The following is a 21,328-nucleotide window of genomic DNA, read 5'->3' on the forward strand; positions in this document are numbered from 1 at the left end:
TTTCCTTGGACTAAACGCCGGAGAGAGCGTGAGCTCGACTCCGGGACGCCTCTCCAGGTGAAGTACTTACCTTTTGACCAATAACAAACAGAATTAGGAGGGGCTTAATGATTTGGTCCAATAGAAGTCAGGGGAAACAGAGTAGAGGCAGAAGGTAAACCTTCGCGAACATTTGCCCAATTAGGTTGGGGCGCTGTCACCCAAACCTGGGACTGGCTGTTAGAAATAGCCGCGACCGGGACCTTTGGGCGGGGCTCGTTTAAAGCGGATTTCGCGCGCTGACAGCGACGGTCTGTTATTGGTCAGCGACTTCCTCCCTTTGTGGGAGCGCCCTGCGTAGCCGGGGTTAGGGGTTGGGAGGAGCGACCGAGTGACGCAGTAGCCCCCCCAGCCAATCAGGGTTAGGGAAGGGAGCCGAGAAGGAAGCGGATCCGCTGCCGCGCAGCTAAACCGCAAAAAGCTATCCGCTTCGTCTCCCTCCGCCGCTATCGGGGCCTAAGCGGGAGCGGCTGGGACGGCGTCACTGGGTGGGCTGGGGCGGAAGTGGAGGCGGAGGGAGACGGCGTCGGTCGCAGAGCCTTGGGATCTCGCGGCGAGGCCCTGGTGGGCGCGAGGCAGGGGGAGGGGGAGGAGGGGGAGGAGGAGGAGCCCGCGGCCCGGGTGGCGGCGGCGGCGGCGGCGGCGCCGGAGTTCTCCGTAGGGCCCCGCCTCGCAGCGGGCGGCGGTGGAGGAGGAGACTGAGGAGCAGGATGGCGGCCTCGGCCCTGTACGCCTGCACCAAGTGTACCCAGCGCTATCCCTTCGAGGAGCTCTCCCAGGGCCAGCAGCTTTGCAAGGTCTGTGGGCGCTGGGCGGCGGGCGGGCGGGGTTTCCTCGGCCGTGGCCCGCGGGAGCTGGGTGCCACTGCGCTGCAGCGCTGATCTCTTCGCCCGCGCCTTGGGGGTTTGGGAGCCCTCGCCTCCCACCCCGGACCCCTTTATCCGAGCACTTGGGCATCAGCTGGGAGGAAGACAGAATCCTGCTTTCTTCCAGGCAGCCCAGGAGGGTCCCGGTCCCCAACAACGTTCAGGGGTCTCAGGGGTGGGGCTGAGTGAGGCAGCCACCTGTCTATGCCGCAGAGACCCTGGGGTGGAGATGTTTTCATCTCGTTTTTCTGCCTGGTCTATCCTGTCCTTCCACCGGGAGGCAGGGGACGGTTTTTGCACTTTCTTGCTAGGAACCTGAAGCCGCAAAGCTGATGGCATCCTTCTTCCCTGTCCAGGAAAGCGAAGCGACTGGCTTGGGAACAGAATGCTCTATGATTTGGAGCTCCTCCCATCCCGTTAAAGCCGGGATGCTGTCTGTGAGCAACGGTGCAAAATAATAAGTAGTTTCACATTTAACCAGTCCTTGAAATCGGGCATGACAGCTTGGTTAATTTATCTGTAGCATATCCCCCCCATCTAATAAAGACAAAGACACCTATGCCTTCCCTAAGGAATTGTGTGTAATTGGCCACTTACGTGATAAGTCACTCAATTATCTACGTTGGGGGACAGATTTATTGATGTTTTAGACGTTTGGCTAGGTTGGATAATAGTTTTCTACCAGAAAAGTGAAATTTGGGACTTTGAGATAGATACTGACTAATATATTCTCTTATTACAGGAATGTCGGATTGCACATCCTATTGTAAAATGTACTTACTGCAGATCAGAGTTTCAACAAGAGAGGTTTGTATACTGTACAGTTTTTGATTGTTAAGAGCAAAGTGTCTGTAAGGAATACTTGGGGGTTGTAATCTCATATTTGTATTAAAGTTTTTTAAAAAAATGATTTAGTTTCTTAAATTTTAAGTTGTAAACCTTTTATACAAGATGGGAGAGAGAATGTGGACAAAAATCTAGTGGTTATTTTACAGCTAGAGTTCAGTTTACACATGAAGAAATAAAGAATGTTATTGCATGAGAAACGTACAGCCTTGCTAATGAAAAATGCAAATATAAACAGTTGCCGTTAAGCTGGGGCTGGCCCAGTGGCGTAGTGGTTAGGTTCACGCACTCTGCTTTGGTGACCTGGGGTTTACATGTTTGGATCTTGGGCGCAGACCTAGCACCACTCATTTAACCACACTGTGGTAGCATCCCACCTAAAATAGAGGAAGATTGGCATAGATGTTAGCTCAGTGACAATCTTCGTCAAACAAAAAGGGAAAGATCGGCAACAGATGTTAGCTCAGGGCCAGTCTTCCTCACAAAGAATTTTTAAAAAGCCAAAACATTAGTACTGACATGGACCTGAGGAGAGATCTTTAGTGTTGCCAACTACCTTCCACGGGTAAAATCTAGTAACTTGTTACCAGTGGAAGAATAGCACATGCTTTTTAACAGGGTGATTCTTGTTAGACAATCAGGGCTCATAGAAGAGAATAGCCTAAGAGAACAACAAATGGTTTCTTCATAAGGAGTATGGGCATCATATAGTGGAGAAGGCCCAGTAGAAGGTTAGGTAGGCACTGGTATGTAATGCTGTATAGAAATAGTGGCAAGTGTGAAGATTTTGGAACTAGATAGGAAACATTAGTATTTTTTGTTTTGTTTCCTTTCCCAAAAAGCATACAATAAAAATGCATAAAGATATTGGTCTTAATGAAATAGGAGTAAATTTGGATAATATACAACCCTGAAAAGATCCTTATATTTGTATTTTTTAAGAAATCCTTGGTCTATATTAGAGTGAGTTTTAAGTACTACTAAAGCAAATAGTCAAAGAGAACTACTTGCTTTAGTTCAACATTGTGCTAATTATCATGAAAGCTACCTCATTTTGATCATCTGTGTACAATTTCTTTTCCAGCAAAACTAATACAATTTGTAAGAAGTGTGCTCAAAATGTGAAGCAATTTGGCACGGTAAGGATGTCTTATATTTTCATTTCATATTGTTACGGTCAGTTAATCTTTTTCACAAAGATGCACCTTTTAAAACATAAGTATTGCTCCGTTCTTAAATATTTCAACATGTCAAGTATTTCAGGAAAGAAATTTTCTATAGGCAGTCTGGGAAAATGACAACTAAAAGCAATCATGTTATGTGCACGTTTTATACCTACTGAATTTTGGTGTAAAATTTATGATTTTATTCTTTAATAACAACAAATGGTTTCTTCATAAGGAGAAACAAATATAGCAAACAAACTGCTGGTGGTGGAGAACCTCCTTATCCACAGAGTTTGCATAATCATACTTTTCCTGCCCTCTTCAGAACCTCCAACAGTTTTTATGTAGCAACACAGTTCAGGCATTTATTCGCAAAAGTAATGACATTATCTTAGTACTGGCGTACCTCGTTTTATTGTGCTTTGCTTAATGTGATTTGCAGGTAGTGCGTTTTTACAAGACCCTCTACCAGCAAAAAGATAATGACTCACTGAAGGCTCAGATGATGGTTAGCATATTTTAGCACTGAAGTATTGTTTTAAGTATGTACGTTTTTTCACACATAATGCTATTACACACTTAATAGACTATAGTATAGTGTATACATAACTTTTATGTACACTGGGAACAAAAAATTCTTGGGACTTGCTTTATTGTGATATTTGCTTTATCGCAGTGGTCTAGAATCAAGCCTGCTCTTACCTCCGAGGTATGCCTGTATGATTATTTTCTTAGATGTATATTACAATCATTATTGGTATATTGTAGTAATGATTATTCAAATTGCTGGCCTTAAGGCTCTATAAAATCCTGAATTGTCTTTTGGATATCAAAGAAAATTAAGGTGTGTTTGTTATAGTTTATGTTGAATATGCTTGTGCCAATTTTTTTTAAGTTGAAAACTCACCTATAGTACATGCTCCTGGAATCATCTGTACCTGTATACGATGAAAAGTTGTTAAAGGTTTTTTGAATAAATTATATAGTTCTTAAGCTAACCAGAATATTAAATTAGTAAATACTGGATACATGAAACTTTTCTGTAAGTGCGTACCTTTATTTTCATTTTTTGAGACTTTTATCACATGTAGCTTTTGTATTGTATAACATGTTATGCAGATCATAAATCATGTTTCTCATCATTATTTAACTATTCAGTAGAATAAGAAAAGTTTCATAACTTTAGAAATAAATGTTAGTAAATGAATAGAAATATGATAAATGTCATTGAATATGATAGGGCAACACACTTGGCAGAAAAATCTTTTACTTACTAGTTTCTGTAATCCAGAAATGTGTTTGTACACTGGGTATATTTTATGAAGCTAATTTTTAATGTTTTTAAATGTCTCAATTAATGGAAATGCTTATCTGTTTTTCAGCCTAAGCCTTGTCAGTACTGTAACATAATTGCAGCATTTATTGGTACAAAGTGTCAGCGTTGCACAAATTCAGAAAAAAAATATGGCCCACCTCAGACCTGTGAACAGTGCAAACAACAGTGTGCTTTTGATCGGAAGGAGGAAGGAAGAAGAAAGGTATGTTTTATTTATCTTATGACATCTTCTGGAAATTAAATAAAACACCAAACAAGTTGGGAGTTGTTATAGTTAATACACTACTAAGACTTGATGGATTCTTTGGGTCCTCAAAAGGAGGTAGGTAGATGAAAATTTAGGAATAGTGCACCATATGTAGATTCATGTTGATCAGTTGAGATTACTGTGCTTCAAAAAATATTCTCTGATGGCTATTTAGTAGTATTTGGTTATCCAACATTTGGTTCAGGAGAATTACTAACTGCTTTTAAATCCTTTCATCTATTTACCCTTTTGCTGGTTACTTGAAGTTGCTGGTGTAAAAAAAATACCTGATGTCACATTAACATGAATAATTCAAAGTTACTCTTAGGCCTTTGATTTGGGGCTCACATTTAAACCATTGTTTGTTTTTCTCTACCTACAGTGACTTAAAAAGTATGTGTATATATATGACGTTCTTCTGATTAGCATTCACACAGGCCTCCTATTGTCTGTCAGTCTCAGTTGATTTGGAGGATGACTGTCTCTTCAAGGGGCTGCCTCGGGTCACCCCACAGCAATATATGTACCCTAGTTGTAAGACATGTCCCTCCAGCGCTTCTTGTGTAAAAAATAAAAACTTAATTTTATTTGTATAGGTTTAGTCTTGATTTTGAAAGGAAGTTTCTTTTCCTCTCCCTTGGCAAATGTACGCTTGATTCTCCTTATTCATGGTAGTTAATTTCTATAAAGTTACTGCAACCACTGAATTGGCGAATACTGAACTATTGCTCCTAAGGGCAATAGAGAATTGGATTCCTTCTTCTGGTCACAGCATGGTGATGAGTTGATCAATACATAATCCTGTTTTGTGTATGTTTCTGTTTAAAAACACTTTAATATATATTGTTGATTGATTAGACTGAACTCATGGCACACAGCACTATGACAATGCCTGAACACAGCTTAGGTTGGGTGTTAGGTTAACACGTGTGTTCTTTACATAAGGTACGTCGCAGCCTTCTTGCATTTAGGAACACTATACATCACTTTAGACTACACTTGGGGACCGTTTTAAACAGTGAAATCACCAATAAAAAGCACAAAATGCAAAAAACATGGCACTAACTAGACCATGAAAAGGACACTTGTTTACACTGTAAGAGCTGAAAGAAGAAAGCAGCAGAGCGTCACCTTGTTCCACCTTAGCTGGGAACATTTGCTGTCTGGCTACACAAATTTTTTGCTGCTCTGTGCATATGCTTGAATGACCACAAAAGCGCTGTAAGTTGATTTCAGGGTTACGGATAAATTTTAGCAAGTAGGTGGTGAATTTGCAAATATGAGACCTGCAAATAATGAGAATCTACTGTATGTGTCGTTCATTCTCTCCTTTTTTTGTATAAATTAACAGTTTTTACTGTAGTGGGAACTGTCAGTTTAATAATCATATAGTGATTTAAGAATTCAGGCTAGTGTTTAGATAGTATTTCTTTGAAGTATATTATGAGTTTATGCTTATTTTCCAATAATAAAGGTCTTTCTCTCCAAATTAAAAAATTCCTCAGAAGCAATGGAAGTCCATGTATCATCCTCACCATTTTTATGATTCTCCAAACAAGCATTTTCCCAAGTTTTCGGAAAATCTAATTTTACTTCCATTTTGCAACAATCTGTGTGTGCATGTGTGAAATAAAGCTAGAGGTTGAGCAGTTTATCTTACCTGGTTTCACTTACAGCCAGTTTACAGGTGCGTTTAATCTAATACAGATATTTGTCTTAAAAAAGGTTGATGGAAAGTTGTTGTGCTGGCTCTGTACTTTATCATACAAGAGAGTTTTACAGAAGACAAAAGAACAAAGGAAGAGCCTGGGATCTTCACATTCAAATTCATCTTCTTCATCTCTTACTGAGAAAGACCAGCATCATTCAAAACATCATCACCATCATCATCATCATCACCATCGTCACAGCAGTAGCCATCACAAGTAAGTACTTGAAATCATGTTTTCTAAAATCTTCCTTGGCATTTTAATGCTGTGTTGGCATTTAACATTTTGCGTATACTAGCTTTGTGCCAGTCTAGTTTCCATTGTACATGGTAAGCTTCTTGGGTGCCTAGGGCTGTTTTCCCACTTTATTCCATATATAAAATTACCTGCATGGATTGTGTTTAGCTTCTTACTGTAACGGTAAAGATAAGACATTTAGGGAATTACTATATAAAATTATGATCATACCGTAAGTCAAAATACGAGTACATCAGAGTTAATACTTGATTTACGTTATCAAAAGCCTCAGTATTCTTTTTTTGTTTAATTGTTAGGATTTTACTTGTAAAAATTATATTTACCTCAGTTATCATTAATTTGTTTTAGTTAAAACATTTAAACCAGTGACTAGGAAATATATGTTCTTTATTTTTGGAGAACAGATTTTAACACTATCATTTGTGACCATGATAAAAGCATTCTAAATCTTGAAGATTCCCAAAGTGTGAGAAATAATTTTTTTTAACTAGTTTGTTGTTTTTTAAAAAACATGTAGGCAGAATTCTATTCAAATATAAACAACTAGTTGATTTTTAAAGTGCTTTGGTGGGGAAGTTATTCATTAGTGGTATCTTAACCCTTTATGTGTGTAGTATGAGAGTTTTTTTTTAGTGTAGTTGTAGTCTTCATGGAAAAATCAAGAATATTAAACACAAATTAAAATGGAGAAAACAGGGACATGATGATGTACCGATTTTCAGAAGAATTCGTTATTTTTTCTCAAATTTGTCTGAGTCTTTAAAGTTCTAGATAGATAAAACACTTTGATTTACAAAAAACTGATGCCTACCATGTTTAGGAATACATAATGGTATTTTTGGAATATAATATAGTTCTTTCTAATAAAGAAGATTTGATTCTAAATTATAGGCAAGCACATATTAGATTATGAGGCTTTATTGAGGCACTGATGTTTCCTTCAGTAGCAATTTTTCTACTTGCCTTATGGTGTTGTACTGCTTCCTCTCTATAACGGTGGTAGACGGCCTAGTGACTTCTAATCTGGCTATTTTGAAGAAATCTTGTGGTTTTTATATCAGAGTATCCCAAGGAGCAAAAGAACATAAATCTTCCTTGTTTTTGCTTCTTGCTTTAAGAAAAAATATGATAAAATAACTGCCATAATGGTATCTCTCAGACTTACTCCTAAGACTCAGCTAAAATGTCCCTTTCTTCTGTCCTTTACAGATAAATTTGTCTTAGTATGATGTCAAAGGGCACACTCAGAGTATGTTTATAAAGTGAAATTTTGTGACTAACTTAATCTTTTGAAAGACAGGTTTCAAAAGTAAAGCAAAAGAGGATTGTATTGACCTTTAGTTTTTTTTCTTTTCATTATTTAAGAAATAGAAATGCTATTTTGTATTTGATGGATATAGACCATTTGATGAGTAGGCAGTTGGTGTAGTCCTATCCCAAGTTCAGTTTATCAGAACGATTATGAGGAGCATACATATTGTGATATACAGTGATGGAGTGAGGGAGAGGAGGGAAGAAATTCAGGTCCATCTGGATCCAGGAATGGCCCACCTCAGAAAACAAAGATGAGAATTCCAAGCATATTTGTTAAATTATTACTACTGTGATTGTTCTCCCTTTGACATATGGATAGTGCTGTTAATTTATGTGTGATTATATGGCTTGCTAATGCTTATAATGAAATTTGTGAAAGAAAGAAAATGGCGACTGAATTCCATAGCAGAGTTGCCGTTCCTTGCCGCAAGTAAAAAAAAGAACTCAGGTTCATACAATTACAGAATCATTTCCCCAACTTGGTATTTATTTACACATGATTCTTACAACATGGTCTATTTTTCACTTTTGCTTAAAAAATTTCTACAGCTAAAACAATAGTAAATTTTATACACACACATCTGTACATAATTTTTATTTATTGTGTGTATGTTAGCACTGTACTAAGTACTTTTATATACATAACTTGTTTTATCCCCATCTCCCTATAACATATGTATTAAACCTATTTCATAGATGAGGGAACTGAGGCTCAGGGATTTTAAGTAATGAGCAAAAGGTCACACAGCTCAGATCTTCTAACATCTCTTGTAGTGTGCAAATACATGGTGTCTGGTACATAGGAGATGCTCTATACATCTTGAGTCAGTAAACTAGGGGTTAATGAAGGATTGGCTAACCTGCAAGTACAGGAGAAAAGTGTGTAGGATTCATACTGAATTATAAAGTGGTTATTAGTATTATGGCATAATGGAAAAAAAGTACTATTATAGTATTAATTATGAATAAAAGTAAAATCAGTTGTGAATATGAAATTTCCCAATATTTTCAGCATGACTTCTCTAGAGTACTGATTAAAGAAAGATTGAGACTTTTGAGAGGGTCCTTAGGAAAACTAGGAAAGAAACAGAGAAATTAAGATATTTCCTGAGCCAGCCCTGATGACCTAGTGGTTAAGGTTCGGTGCGCTCTACTTTGGTCGCCTGGGTTCAGTTCCCAGGTGTGGAACCATACTACTTGTCTGTCAGTAACCATGCTGTGGCCGTTGCTCACATAGAAGAACCAAAAAAACTACCAACTATACACAGCTATGTTCTGGGGCTTTGGCAGTGGGGCAGGAGGGGATTGGAAGAAAAAAGGAGGTAGATGGGTGACACATGTTAGCTTAGGGTGAATCTTCCCCTGCAAAAAACAAAAAAAAGAAAAATTTGGTTCAACTTGATGTACTATTCTGAGCAACTTGAGTTACTCCAAAGGAAGACTCTCCATGTAGGATTATGAGGCTTTAACTTTAAAGATATTACATCTTCTGTCTGAAATAGTAAGGGCAGCCTAAGTATGGTGATTCTCAGACTTTATAATTATAGAACCCTGTTGTGATTTTCATGGTCATATACCCTAATCCTTCGTATGATGTTCAACTGAATTGTAGGAGTCCTGATTAAAAAGAAAATTCAGTTTCTGTCATCATACCTTTCTTAAAGAACTTAAGATGGCTGGTAGTCATTTGATTAGAATTTATCTCATTAGAATGTGATTTATTCAATATATATTAGTCTGAAAACTTAATTGAATATGCCTTTCTCTGGACAAAAGATTATAAACATAATTTGATTCCATTGGGAAGAATGTCGTTAAATGTAGATGTATTAAATGTGTTGTTACTAGATGTCATTTATATATTTTTCAGAATCAGCAATCTAAGTCCAGAACAAGAGCAGGGACTGTGGAAACAGAGGTAAATATGTTAACATATTTTTTGAGATGTGTTGAAATAGAATTTTTAAAATGAGACATCTATTTAACTTTGTTACTTAGGCTTTTAAAATATCAATGATATTCGATAATATTTTAGGGGAAGAAGAACTTATCACTTGATGCCTCTGCCCTTTTTACTCTAATTATTCTTATTAATGTTTGGTTTCAGCCATAAATCCTCTGCAGCAATTCAGAATGAAACTCCAAAGAAAAAGCCCAAATTGGAATCTAAGCCATCTAATGGAGATAGGTAAAAATGAATTCCTTTAGTGCTGTGAAATTTCAACTTAGTTGAACAGTTATGGTCGATTTCCAGTTATTACTAGGTAAAAGAATAGAAAATCTTCTACATTGACTTCTTTGAGTCACCTAGAAGAGTAAACATAATCAGTTAAACATTTTTAACTTAATTTTGGTGATAAGAAAGTGGCACTGAACTATGTTGTTCTATTTGGGGAATAAATTTGGGTTTTGAAAAAAGGAAAACAAATCTGAATAGAGAACATTCTCTTTATCTTAATTATTCTTCAATGAAACACAAATCTAATTGTGATATTTTAAATTGACCTGCTTGGAAAATGTTTTTAGATTTAAAGTATTATGAGCGTGACTTTGTTTTAGTTCATTAGCCAAAAGTTTGCTGATGTTACTGTACAAATTGGCTGCCTATTGCTTTACACTAGAAGTATTGACCCCCTAAAAGCTAATACTGAATTATATTTCTGCAGGTGTATGTAATGTGTGCCATTAGTAAGGTAATTTGCCAGTTGCATCCATTTCTGTCAGGTACATATTTTTTTGCATTAGCCTTAAGGATGTTTGTGGAATTGTCTAATTTATGCAATTTGAACACCTGCTAATTTTCCTTCTACTTCATTTAACTGTATTTTATTTTTTTCTTTTTAGTAGCTCTATAAATCAGTCAGCAGATAGTGGGGGAACAGACAATTTTGTCCTTATAAGTCAACTGAAAGAAGAGGTGATGTCACTTAAACGTCTCTTACAGCAGAGAGACCAGACCATTTTAGAAAAAGATAAAAAGGTAAGAACATGTTTTACTGAAACCTGGTAAGATTTACATCTTGACTCTTGCTTGATAATTGCAAATTTTATTGGAATTCCTTTAATAATTTCGTAATGTTTGTTGTGCATGATTCTTGTAAGACTTACAAAAGCCCAAACAAACCTAAGCCATCTAATGAAGGTAGGTAGAAATGGGCTTTGAGAATTTCAGTTCTGAGAATTGAGAGCTAATTAGAATTCTAATAATTTCTGAACGTTAGTTTTCAGTAAGCTTGTAATTTAAAAATAGGTCTGTCTTAATTTGAAAATGAAATGGAAATGGAATATTATATGAATTCTTATGATTTAAGAAAGTAATTGAATATAGTCTTTGATATACCAGTCATGTATGTATTTCAATCCAGATCTAATAACTGGTGAAAAGTAGTGCTATGGAAATTCTCTGTGTGGTAGTCAGTAGTTTAACAATAGGTGTCTAAGATCGTTTTGTAGGAGGTAAGTGTATTGGAACTTGGTTTGTCAGTTAGATCAAAGGGAATGTCAAATATATTGTCTGTTTAGTGAAAAGTTCTGACACTTTCTCTGTGAACTTGAGGAGAATCTTTCACTTCTTTGGGACTTAGTTTTCTCATTTTAAAAATGAGAGTATTGATACCATCTCATGGGATGGTTGTTTTGATTAAATGAAAATATAAAGTACTTGCTACAGCTTTTGGCATGTGTAAGTGCTTATGACTGATCATTACTGATGTTTGGTTATCTTTGAGGGCAGAACCTACTTTGTACTTGTTTTACGGTCCTAGACTATCTAGTTTGACCTATTTCAAACTTCTTATCCATAGGAAAACATGAAAGACATTCTTTTTAAAATGATGAACAAGACATGGTTACAAATAGGTATATGAATTATCTATCCCTGAGTATACATAGTAGTGCTTGAGTCTGAGCTGGCTTTCACCCCTGGCATTCAACAACTTTTATGTTACATTTTCCCACACCTTGTTGGTTAGTGGATTTAAATTAATTTGAAAATATTTGTATCTTAATTTAAGCAAATTCAGTATATGAAATTTAGGATTGATGTAACATAAACAGGATAGTTATGAGTGTCTTTTTTTTATGGTTCTTTTTGATTAACAGCAGGATTTTTTAACTAATGAGCTTTTATGGAAATTTGTTTTAAGCACAAAATTTTAGAGACATTTCTATTGCACAAAGACAGGAAGATCTGTATTAACCTAGATAAAAATTGAATAAAATGTTGTTTACTGTAGAGTAGCAATGATTCCAAAAACAAGTAGTGATGAATTATGGAATTTTGACTTTCTTAGATTTTTTTTTCTTTTCATAGCATGACTATTCTCTATTAGTGTAGTCAATTGAAAGTTTTCTGCTCTTGTTAGTGTTCCTTTTTTTTAGAAGAAACACTAATAGGGATGGCAATTAGCAGTGTTATGAGAAATATAATAATATAAGCCTGAAATATCTACATATTTGCAGTTTTTTCTTATCATGTAAATCTAAGGCAGCCCAAGTTATTTTCTTAAATTTCTTTCACTTTACTCAGTGACTTCTAGAGCCAGCCACATACTAGATCATGATATAAAGATGAATAAATAAATAAAAGACAGGATCCTTATCTTCCAGAAATTCTTAGTCTGGAGGCAACTTACAGGGTAGTGACAAGAATAATTATCTTAGCTGATCTGATGTGAATTGGCATTTCAGAACAGGAATTCCTTTGTAATATAGAAAACAGAGAGAGAATTCACTTAGTCTTTCAATTTGACAAAAGCGCAAGGGCTTTTATTCAGAAAATAAGAATATAGGACACCATGATTTCCTTTCTCTGTTTTTGCTGTTGTACATCTTTCAGTTTACAAGTTACTGGGTAATTACCAAAAAATAACATACAAACCTTTAAAGTTTACATAATGAAAGCCATTTAAAAATAATCAGAAGTTTTATTTTGCATGGTTCTGATTATGAAATTATATGCTAACTTATTTTTTAGTTTGAAGTCATGAAATTTTGTATTTTTGTGTCATTGATATTGATGAAAAAAATTATCATGTAGCCTTCTTTGCTTTCTCAAACCTCTGACTTTTTTTTTTTGTCTGTCTAAATTAGCCCAAATTTTAAAGTAACCCCCTTTCCTTTCTCATTCCATATTAGTTGTATTTCTATACTTTGTTCTTTGTTTTTACTTCAAATCTTAGGTGGTATTGGATACCTAATTCTGGGCATAAATTTAAAAATGAAAGCAATGTAGCTCTTGGTTGATAATTTCTCTTTGTACTTCCCTAGTGTGAAAGCTTTTTCTTTTATCACTGAAAGATTATTTTAACCTGAAACCAGTTTTAATATTCACCTTGTTTATACATAATGTGAAGTACATGTTAATTGAAGCATTTTCTAAGGTATTAGCCAGTAAGCTTTCCTGTTGGCATACAAGTTGCCAAACTCTGTTCAGTGAAGCCACCTTTAGGTAGATCCAGCCAGACTCGTCAAAGAAAGGCAACTTCTCAAAAGTTTTACTGATGGTTCAATGTTATCTTAACATTAAAATTATAGTATAGTAGATAGAATTCATTATTTCAGAAAACAGAAATTCTATCTTTAAGTTATAAAACTCAGGAAACTGCTAACATCTTTCACTTTTATAGCAAGTTCTGAGTTTATTGTGAAGAATATTTAAAGTGATGTGTTTGTGTATGTGCATATATATATAAACACATATACACATATATATGTATTTTCTTAAATTTCTCAGTTAACTGAACTAAAGGCAGACTTTCAGTACCAAGAGTCAAACCTGAGAACAAAGATGAACAGTATGGAGAAAGCTCACAAAGAAACTGTGGAACAACTTCAGGTAAATGACAATATTTATGTAAATTGTTAGGCAAGGAGAGCTGAACTTGGTTAATAGTATTCATTGTATTAGACTGGTATTGGTATCCCTGTTTTATGCATATTTGGTGCATTTTCAGGTTTGATTTTGACTTTATAATTGTTTTTTTATCCTGTTCCCGTTAAAAGTTATTGCTTGCAATCACTTGATAGGAGATTCAGTATATTAATTCTGAAAACTTTTGCCTAAACTTCAGATAGGGTTTTCAGAGGGGCCTATTACTGGAATATGTTCAATTGATCATCAGATGAAAAGCAAAAAATTAAAAATTAGATTCATGAAACTAGGGTGAAAATAAGCTCTTGAGTACATTGTACAATTAATCTTCCTCTTTCCTCCCAAATAATGGGAAGGGAGGTGAGTGTACAAAACCAATTCTCAGGGACCTCAAGTGGAGAAAATTTATACTTCAAGCAGTGATGCAAGGCAAAAGAGAGCTTTAAGCTTGGTACTGTGATTTTCAGGGTGCCAAATAGAGTTCTGCTGTGTGCCACAACAGGGAGCCTCCAGTGATCTAGGTCATCCGCTGAGTACTGCGAAATGTACTCAGTAGGGTTTCAGTATACAGGAAAGTGAATGGTGAAACCAAGGGTCATCACAGTGACACAGAGAGGAGTATCTGATATCTAGCATGCAGAGATGGAGAGCATCCAGAGGGGTACAGATTAGTCCCTTACTCAAGCCTTTTCTCACCTAGGTTTTATAAACTTAGAAATCAGTCCGCGCTAAATTGATTACACTTTCTATTGATTTATGCATTCTGACGTTTGTAGAATCAATCTTTAGGTAATGAGATTTTTTAAAGTTCAGAAGTTTTAAGTCTTAGAAGCACAGAAGGTGCCAGCATATAGACTTGAGACTCTTGGCGGAGAGTTTAGCTTGGGAAGCAAGGAATAATACTGCCCTGTTGTTATTGTTTTTTTTTTTAACATTGTAACACCAAGGGATATTTTCTATTCCTATCTTTTGTTTTTTGTATTCTTCATACTTCGTTGAAGATAGCTTAAATTGAGTAAAATTGTAAAGTGGATTTAGGAACCTGTTGAAATTCTAGGTATTGGTTAGCTAGGCTTAATGCTAATCTTATTATTACAGAGAATTTTGAAGAGAAACCTTGTATAGAACCTGGCACATAGCAGGTATTCAAATAATGTGTTGAGTGAATGGTGACTGACTGGTGGAAATGCCCATCTGCCCTCTCTCCTGAGAGATTGCCCACATCATATATTGGGCTTCTTGTACCTTACTGTTTATCGTCTACCAGCAAGTATTAGTTTTGTGACGTTCTTATTTTCCTCATTCAGTTATTAATGCTGAGTGATTACCTGGCAACAAAATCTTCTGTATGAGGATCTCTGATTTAATGTGTTGTAACCAAATCTCTGGAGTAAATCCAGAATGAGGTAACAGAAGAACTGTGAGCAGTACTTAAAGATGACAAAACTTAGTACTCCTCACTGTTCAAGAGAGCATTTTGTTGTTTTATTTTGTAGCTCTAAGACGGGGAACCTCTCTGACGTCTTAGCTTGATTGGTATCTTAAGTGTACCTCCTCTTGGTTGGTAGCTGAAGTTTCATATAATAGGATAGTAACTAATATTTGTATAGAAGTATGACATTTTCAACACGATATTACACAGGCTGTCTTATTTGCTCCTTACAATAACTTTGAGTTATGTGGTATTCCCATTTTACAGATGAAACTGTGCTTACATAATTAATCAGAAGTGACATAGAAACCTGCATCTTCTGACTCAGATTTAACTATGCTTTCCTCCTGTTCTACACTGCCTCCCACCACCTCAGCTTACTCAGGCTTTTTATTTCATCCTTGTTATCAGACCACTTCCCTGTATCTTTTGTGTTATTGCTGGAGACATTCCGTCACAGTTAAGTACCCTGTTTTAACCCCACTCCCTTTAGCAACCATGTGCTAGTAGAGTTCTCTACCTAGATGAATAAACATAGTTAACTGTTTTTCTTTTTGTGATAATAAGAAACTGAACCCTGTAGCAGAAAATTTACCTTGCTCTAATAGTTCTCAAACATTTTAAACTGTCAAACCTGGGAAATAAGCACTGAGCATCAGAAGAAAAAATTGTGCAAAATACCCCCCCAGGAAACCCCAAAACAACCCTAATTATCTAAAATGTCAAGAATACCAAATGAAAAATCTACCTTTTGTTTAGGAGATAAGTTGATAAAAGGGGAAAGAGAACTAACATTTGAGTGCCTACTGTGTAGCAGCCACTGTGTTTTCTATCAGTTTATCAGGCTGTGTTTTATATAGTTTATTAGTTCTCTCAACTGTTAAAATGGGTGGTGAAGTTTCTGTTTTACATATGGAAAATAGACTCCAGCTTACGTAACAGATAAAGTGGCAGAGCCAGGATTCAAAGTAGGATCTGTGTGATTCTTAATCCAGATATTCTTTCCTTTAGACCAGTATTTCTAGACATTTTTAACTTAACTTGCCTAAGAGTTTTTAATTTAATTGATTCTTGCAGGGTGGATAATAAAGAAGTAATATTAGGATAAAAAAATTTAAACTTGTATATATTTAAATGTTACATTTAAAATATATTTTTAATCTAAATTAGAATAAGACAAATTTGGACTCATGTCCAGTTAACAACTGTTGCATTGTTTATTTTTTCTTAATGACTTTTCCCTCACATAAGTTATCAGCAAATAAAGTTATTAGTGATGTGGTTAGGAGACTGAAATAGAAATGCAGATGAAAAATTAGCTGCTAAAGAATTAAGAGGAAAAACTGCTTTCAGTACCTAATACTTGAATTCTTATATTTCATACTTAGAATATGAAAATTATAAACTCATTTCTTAATGATGATTGAGAAAAGATAACTTGAAGATTAAGGTTTTAGTGGTTTGGTGTGCCAGTATAAACGCTTTTGTATAAATGTAACATACAGGTCTGATGGAGATCTCTTTGAGGCAAATTTGCAGACTTAACCTTTCTTTATACCCTTCATCAATTTGTATTTTAAAATTTGTTTCTTGAAATTCCTCTTTTAGCCAGTGAGTCTGTTATAGTTAGAAACTAAATAATAAGTAGCTAACAATGAAAAGAAAAACAATTTAAAACTACAACATCGACTAGGGCAGCTCAGCTGAGTAATAAATCAGTTGATCATGAGTGTGCTTACCTGACTTTCGCTAAATGCCAGGCATTCTCATTGATTTCTTCTCTGAGTTTCTCAAACCATTTAGTTTTGAAGAGAAAATAAAAGTCCTTTAAAATTCTTGATGGTTTTCTAAATTTGAAATTGAAATTTAAACTCTTAATTACCGCCGTAATTATTTAATAACCGTTGAATAGAGAAACGCCATTAATCATGCAGTTGAACATAAAGTGATTTGATTTGCAAATATAAGACAGCTCTAAGAACATTTGCATTTTGGAGGTCATAGGTATTAATTAGGGGGAGTTGGATTGGACAAGGGTCTGGGAGTGGAAGAACAAAGCCTGGAAGAGGTTTCTATTTCATGTAACTGCTTTAAGAGAATATACAGAGGAGGCAGGCTGTTATCTTGCCATACAAAGGCTAAAGAGTAGAAGATGAAGCACTGAGGTTAAAAAAAGTCTGTAGATAAAAATCTTAAGACCTGTGAAGGAAAATGGTTTACATTTGGTGGTTTACAGAGGATGTCTGTTAAAATTTTGTTTTTAGAGCAGTGCTCAGATTCCAAACTCTTGTCAATGCTCTCCCCATTTTGGCTCAAAAGTGCCAAAGTGTTTGATCATTAATGTGTTTGTATATATGAAAAGTTCTTATTATCTACGTTTGCACAGTTAAGAGATTGCATAGGGAGACAAAGGTGGTCAAAATGTGAAAATATTCACTGAAAGTCCCTGTTGACACATTCCTTCTCAACAAACACTAGTGATTGTCCTAGTGCATTGGCTCAAGGACACTGTCTTTGTCAGTGGTGGATGGAACATTTCAGTGAGTCCAAAATCAGCTCAGATTGATAGCAAAGTGAAATTTTGAATCTTTGAAAATAAATTTCAAGCTTTCATGAAACTGAAAAGAGTGATGATGTGTAACTGCTCAATTTACATCAAAGCCAGTACCGAATGACTGTTTTGGTAATTAAAGGAACAAAAGTAAGATCAGAAAGGGTGGTTCTGATGGGTGCTTCAAAAAAAAAAACATCATTTGAGTATCATTAAGAGAGCTCCTTTGGCAAAGTGATAAAGTGAATATTTTTGCAAAAAGGACCTCTTATGCTTGTTCTATAAATACATAGACATCAAATGCAAGACTTTGTACAGATTGTTGGAAATATCCTCCCAAACCATCACTTGAGTCATTTGATCTTATTAATTATAAAATAAAACCTATTTTCATAAAATAAAACTTCCTGATGAAAAGTTTTCATTTCATGTTTTTAAGATAAAGAGCCAAACTTTCCCGTTTTGAAATTTTCATTCTCTTTTAAGTAGATTCATTTTAAGTTGCTTTTTTTGTAATTGATTATATCTTTGGACAACAATTATGTTAATATTGACATTTACAAAGGGGGCTGATAAACCAATCTAGAATTTTCCTTCTTATGTATCCAACGTTAAAGAGATGAACCTAAGTGTACCAACTCTTTCATTTATTCTCTTAGTGTTTCAGTGAAATCTTGTTCTGTAAGTGAAAAGAACAGCATTAAATAAGTAATATTCTTCAGCGTGACTTAATAATATTTCAAACATTTTTAATGTTAAATGTTTTTGTCTCCCACAGGCCAAAAACAGAGAACTACTCAAACAGGTTGCAGCATTGTCAAAGGGTAAAAAGTTTGACAAAAGTGGAAGCATACTAACGTCCCCTTGAAAAAGTAGTTATTCATGTAGTGTTTCTGCTGAAAATGTACATTTGAGAAAAGTTGTGTGAAGCCCTTACATTCTGTGTAGTGGAAAACTATTTTTGCACACCAAATGAATTGGCGTGTTTCCTATTCACTTTTGTAACTGATATACAGCATTTTTTTAAGTTGTAAAACATTCAAATAAGACTTCAACTGGTTTGAAGTAACTTTTTAATTATTTGATATCCAGGAACTTTTTTGCCAGCAATAGTATTAAACAGTTGTAAAGGAGTGCATGAGTCGTGCTCTTTATAAAATGCAACATGCAATAATAGAGTAGGTATGGTTTTATGAAATCAGAGCAGCAGGGTTTGGGGTTTGTTTTGTTTTTTGTTTTCCACTATGCTAATTTCAGAATTAACTTCAGATTAACAGTTTTCAATTTAGAAATATGAAAACTTTTAAACAAGGAAAATGGTGAACACTGGTTTTTTGGTAATTGTGTTTTTACTTTGCATCAACATGAATTTAGAGAATCATGGTGCTTTTGTTAAATGAACTTCAGAGTATATGTAAATATGTTTTTTAAAAAGTTACATCATTAACATTAGTAAACTAGTATTTCGTTATTGGTATAGGAATTAATGTTTATTGTACAGTATCCAAGGTAAAGTGTTTTGTTTTGTAAAAACTACTGTAGATTTTTACTTACAAGTGCCTTTTTGCCACCTAATGTTTTTATTTATAGGAATGCAGATCTTTTGTACATACAGTTTGTTTTAAAATCATGTTTAATAAATGTTTGTATATAAATGTATATGTACAGAAGCCTATTTCAAAAGGAAATCAAAGTTGCTAGTAAAATGTTTGCGGTTGCATTAAGAACTGATAATGCAATAGACTTTAGATGATTTTTTGGTTTGTTTCTCTGTGGTGTGGGAAGCTGTTGGTCATTGAATCATTGAATTATGTCAAAATACTTCCCCAAAGATTTAATTCTAAATCACTTCTGATAGAGTAATTTTATTTTTTATGTCATATGGCTTCATGTTCATATTTTGTGAGTTACATGTTTTGCTTTATTTTTCTTTTATAAAAATTTAAAATTTATAATTTTTCTGCAGTGATCCATATATCTGCTTTCCCTATAATATGTGGTTATCTAAGTTAATATTTATGTACACCATACTTAATTTGTAAGTTTAAAGCAAATCTGGAAAAAATTAAATAACTTTTAAATCAATCTGTGATTATCTTTGAATAGATTGGAATCTACTGTAAGATTCAGGCACTATTTATAAGAAAATTATATCAGAGTCTTTAAAATTGTCTATAAAAGGTTAGGATAGGGTGGGATAGGTTATGTGAAGTTATTGTCTAATTATATTCTGATCTAGTGGTTTTCAGCCTGTAATGGAATTCATCTCCTACTTAATAAATGCCAGTTCAGACTTTTATTTCAATTTTAAAGCTTCAGACATTGCTAGATGTACTGTACAGAGTGGAAGAGTTCCTTCTCATAGGAGTTTATGGGAAAGGATAAATTTCTTTCAAGTAAACTGTTAATAAATTTATCATTTTCAAGATTTTGTTTTTAAACAAGCATTGATTATGAATGTCATATCAAAGATTGTCTTTCCTCAGAACACAGGATGATTGTAATAATTGTTTTTAATGTGACTCATGCTTTGTTAGCTTATTCCTACAGTTATTCATTATAAAGTGATATCAATAATTCTTTGTCCAGTTTGAAAACATAATCTAGGGTAATTTTCAAGTGATAACAAACAGTGGAATCTGTCAGACTTGGAAAAATTAAACCAGTTTATTTTTATGAGATCTTCATGCAATCTTCCTAAATTTAGTACTCTCAGCAATGATAGATAATGCCTTCTTAACACAGATTTTAATGTTTGCAGGATTTGCTAAATTCATAAGATAGTCATTACCTTTCTTTAAAATTTGTAACGTTTTATATTCTGGTTTCATAGCCATTTGTCAATCCACAGTGGTCATTTTTGTTTTAAAATAAGTTATGTAATAGTTCTTATACCATGTTGGAGCTGCTACACAAGAAAGGTGCCGCCCTCCCCCTTTGTTAGGTAACAGATTAAAAATTGAAACTCAGTCTAAATACTTAAGCTTTGTAAATTCCAAGGCTGAAATCTTTTAGGGGCTTCACAGTATTTAGTCCTAATTAAATACCCTCTCTTTATTTTATAACTTAATTCTTTTGCAATTGTATAAACTAGTAATGGAGTCGCAGTCCTGGATCTGTAGTGTATTGACATAAATTGCTGATATTCTTTAAATGTGGACCTGTAAGGAGATACTATGGTGTGCCGTATTGTGCTTTTTAGCCTGTTTTCAGCTATTAATTAGCATTACCAGTGAGGGTCATTTTGGCTCAAGTTATTTATGTATTAATAGCTTGTGAATATTGCAGTCCTTTTTAGATTGTATTGGTCTAAATATGCATTCTGCGGTGAACCTGTTAAACCGTTCACATGTATAGACTATTGAAATACTGTACTTGTACACATCTGACTGTTGACATTTTGTACTTTTTTCTAAATCCAATATTTCACAATAAAAACTTGTCAAAAGCTTTGTGTTAGTTTCGTCTTGCTGCTATAACAAATTACCACAGCCTTGGTGGCTTAAAACAGCACAGATTAATTCTCTTATGGCTCTGGAGGCCAGAAGTCCAAAATCGGTTTCCCTGGGCTAAGGTCAAGTAGGTGTTGGCAGGGCTGGTTCCTTTTGGAGGCTCTGGGAGAGAATAATTTCCTTGCCTTTTCTACCTTTTGGAGCGACATTCTTTGCAATCTGTGGCTCTTTGCCCCTTCT

General features: G+C 35.0%; 1 protein-coding gene across 2 annotated transcripts; it reads left to right on the forward strand.

Moving 5' to 3' along the window:
* The first annotated feature begins 451 nt into the window (after positions 1-451).
* Positions 452-21,084, forward strand: FAM76B (family with sequence similarity 76 member B). 2 transcript variants are annotated; one of them, XM_014835391.3, is made up of 10 exons: positions 452-836; positions 1,648-1,712; positions 2,836-2,890; positions 4,300-4,455; positions 6,226-6,425; positions 9,652-9,699; positions 9,889-9,969; positions 10,626-10,761; positions 13,516-13,617; positions 18,415-21,084. In XM_014835391.3, the coding sequence occupies exons 1-10, from the start codon at positions 750-752 to the stop codon at positions 18,502-18,504; spliced, it is 1,020 nt and encodes a 339-aa protein (XP_014690877.1). In that variant the 5' UTR covers positions 452-749; the 3' UTR covers positions 18,505-21,084. The 2 variants fall into 2 exon arrangements, with proteins under 2 accessions (XP_014690877.1, XP_014690878.1); XM_014835392.3 differs by having other exon boundaries at positions 539-836; positions 10,629-10,761.
* Positions 21,085-21,328: the final 244 nt, after the last annotated feature.

The sequence above is a fragment of the Equus asinus genome, chromosome 20 (assembly GCF_041296235.1).
Source record: "Equus asinus isolate D_3611 breed Donkey chromosome 20, EquAss-T2T_v2, whole genome shotgun sequence".
Taxonomy (NCBI): domain Eukaryota; kingdom Metazoa; phylum Chordata; class Mammalia; order Perissodactyla; family Equidae; genus Equus; species Equus asinus.

What these genes read in the sequence shown, in the direction of transcription:
- FAM76B (XM_014835391.3), top strand. Translation starts at nt 750, where the DNA reads ATGGCGGCCTCGGCCCTGTACGCCTGCACCAAGTGTACCCAGCGCTAT. An exon ending in CAGGGACTGTGGAAACAGAG is followed by an intron (nt 9,700 to 9,888) that starts GTAAATATGTTA and finishes GTTTGGTTTCAG; the next exon opens with CCATAAATCCTCTGCAGCAA. An exon ending in AAGCCATCTAATGGAGATAG is followed by an intron (nt 9,970 to 10,625) that starts GTAAAAATGAAT and finishes TTTTCTTTTTAG; the next exon opens with TAGCTCTATAAATCAGTCAG.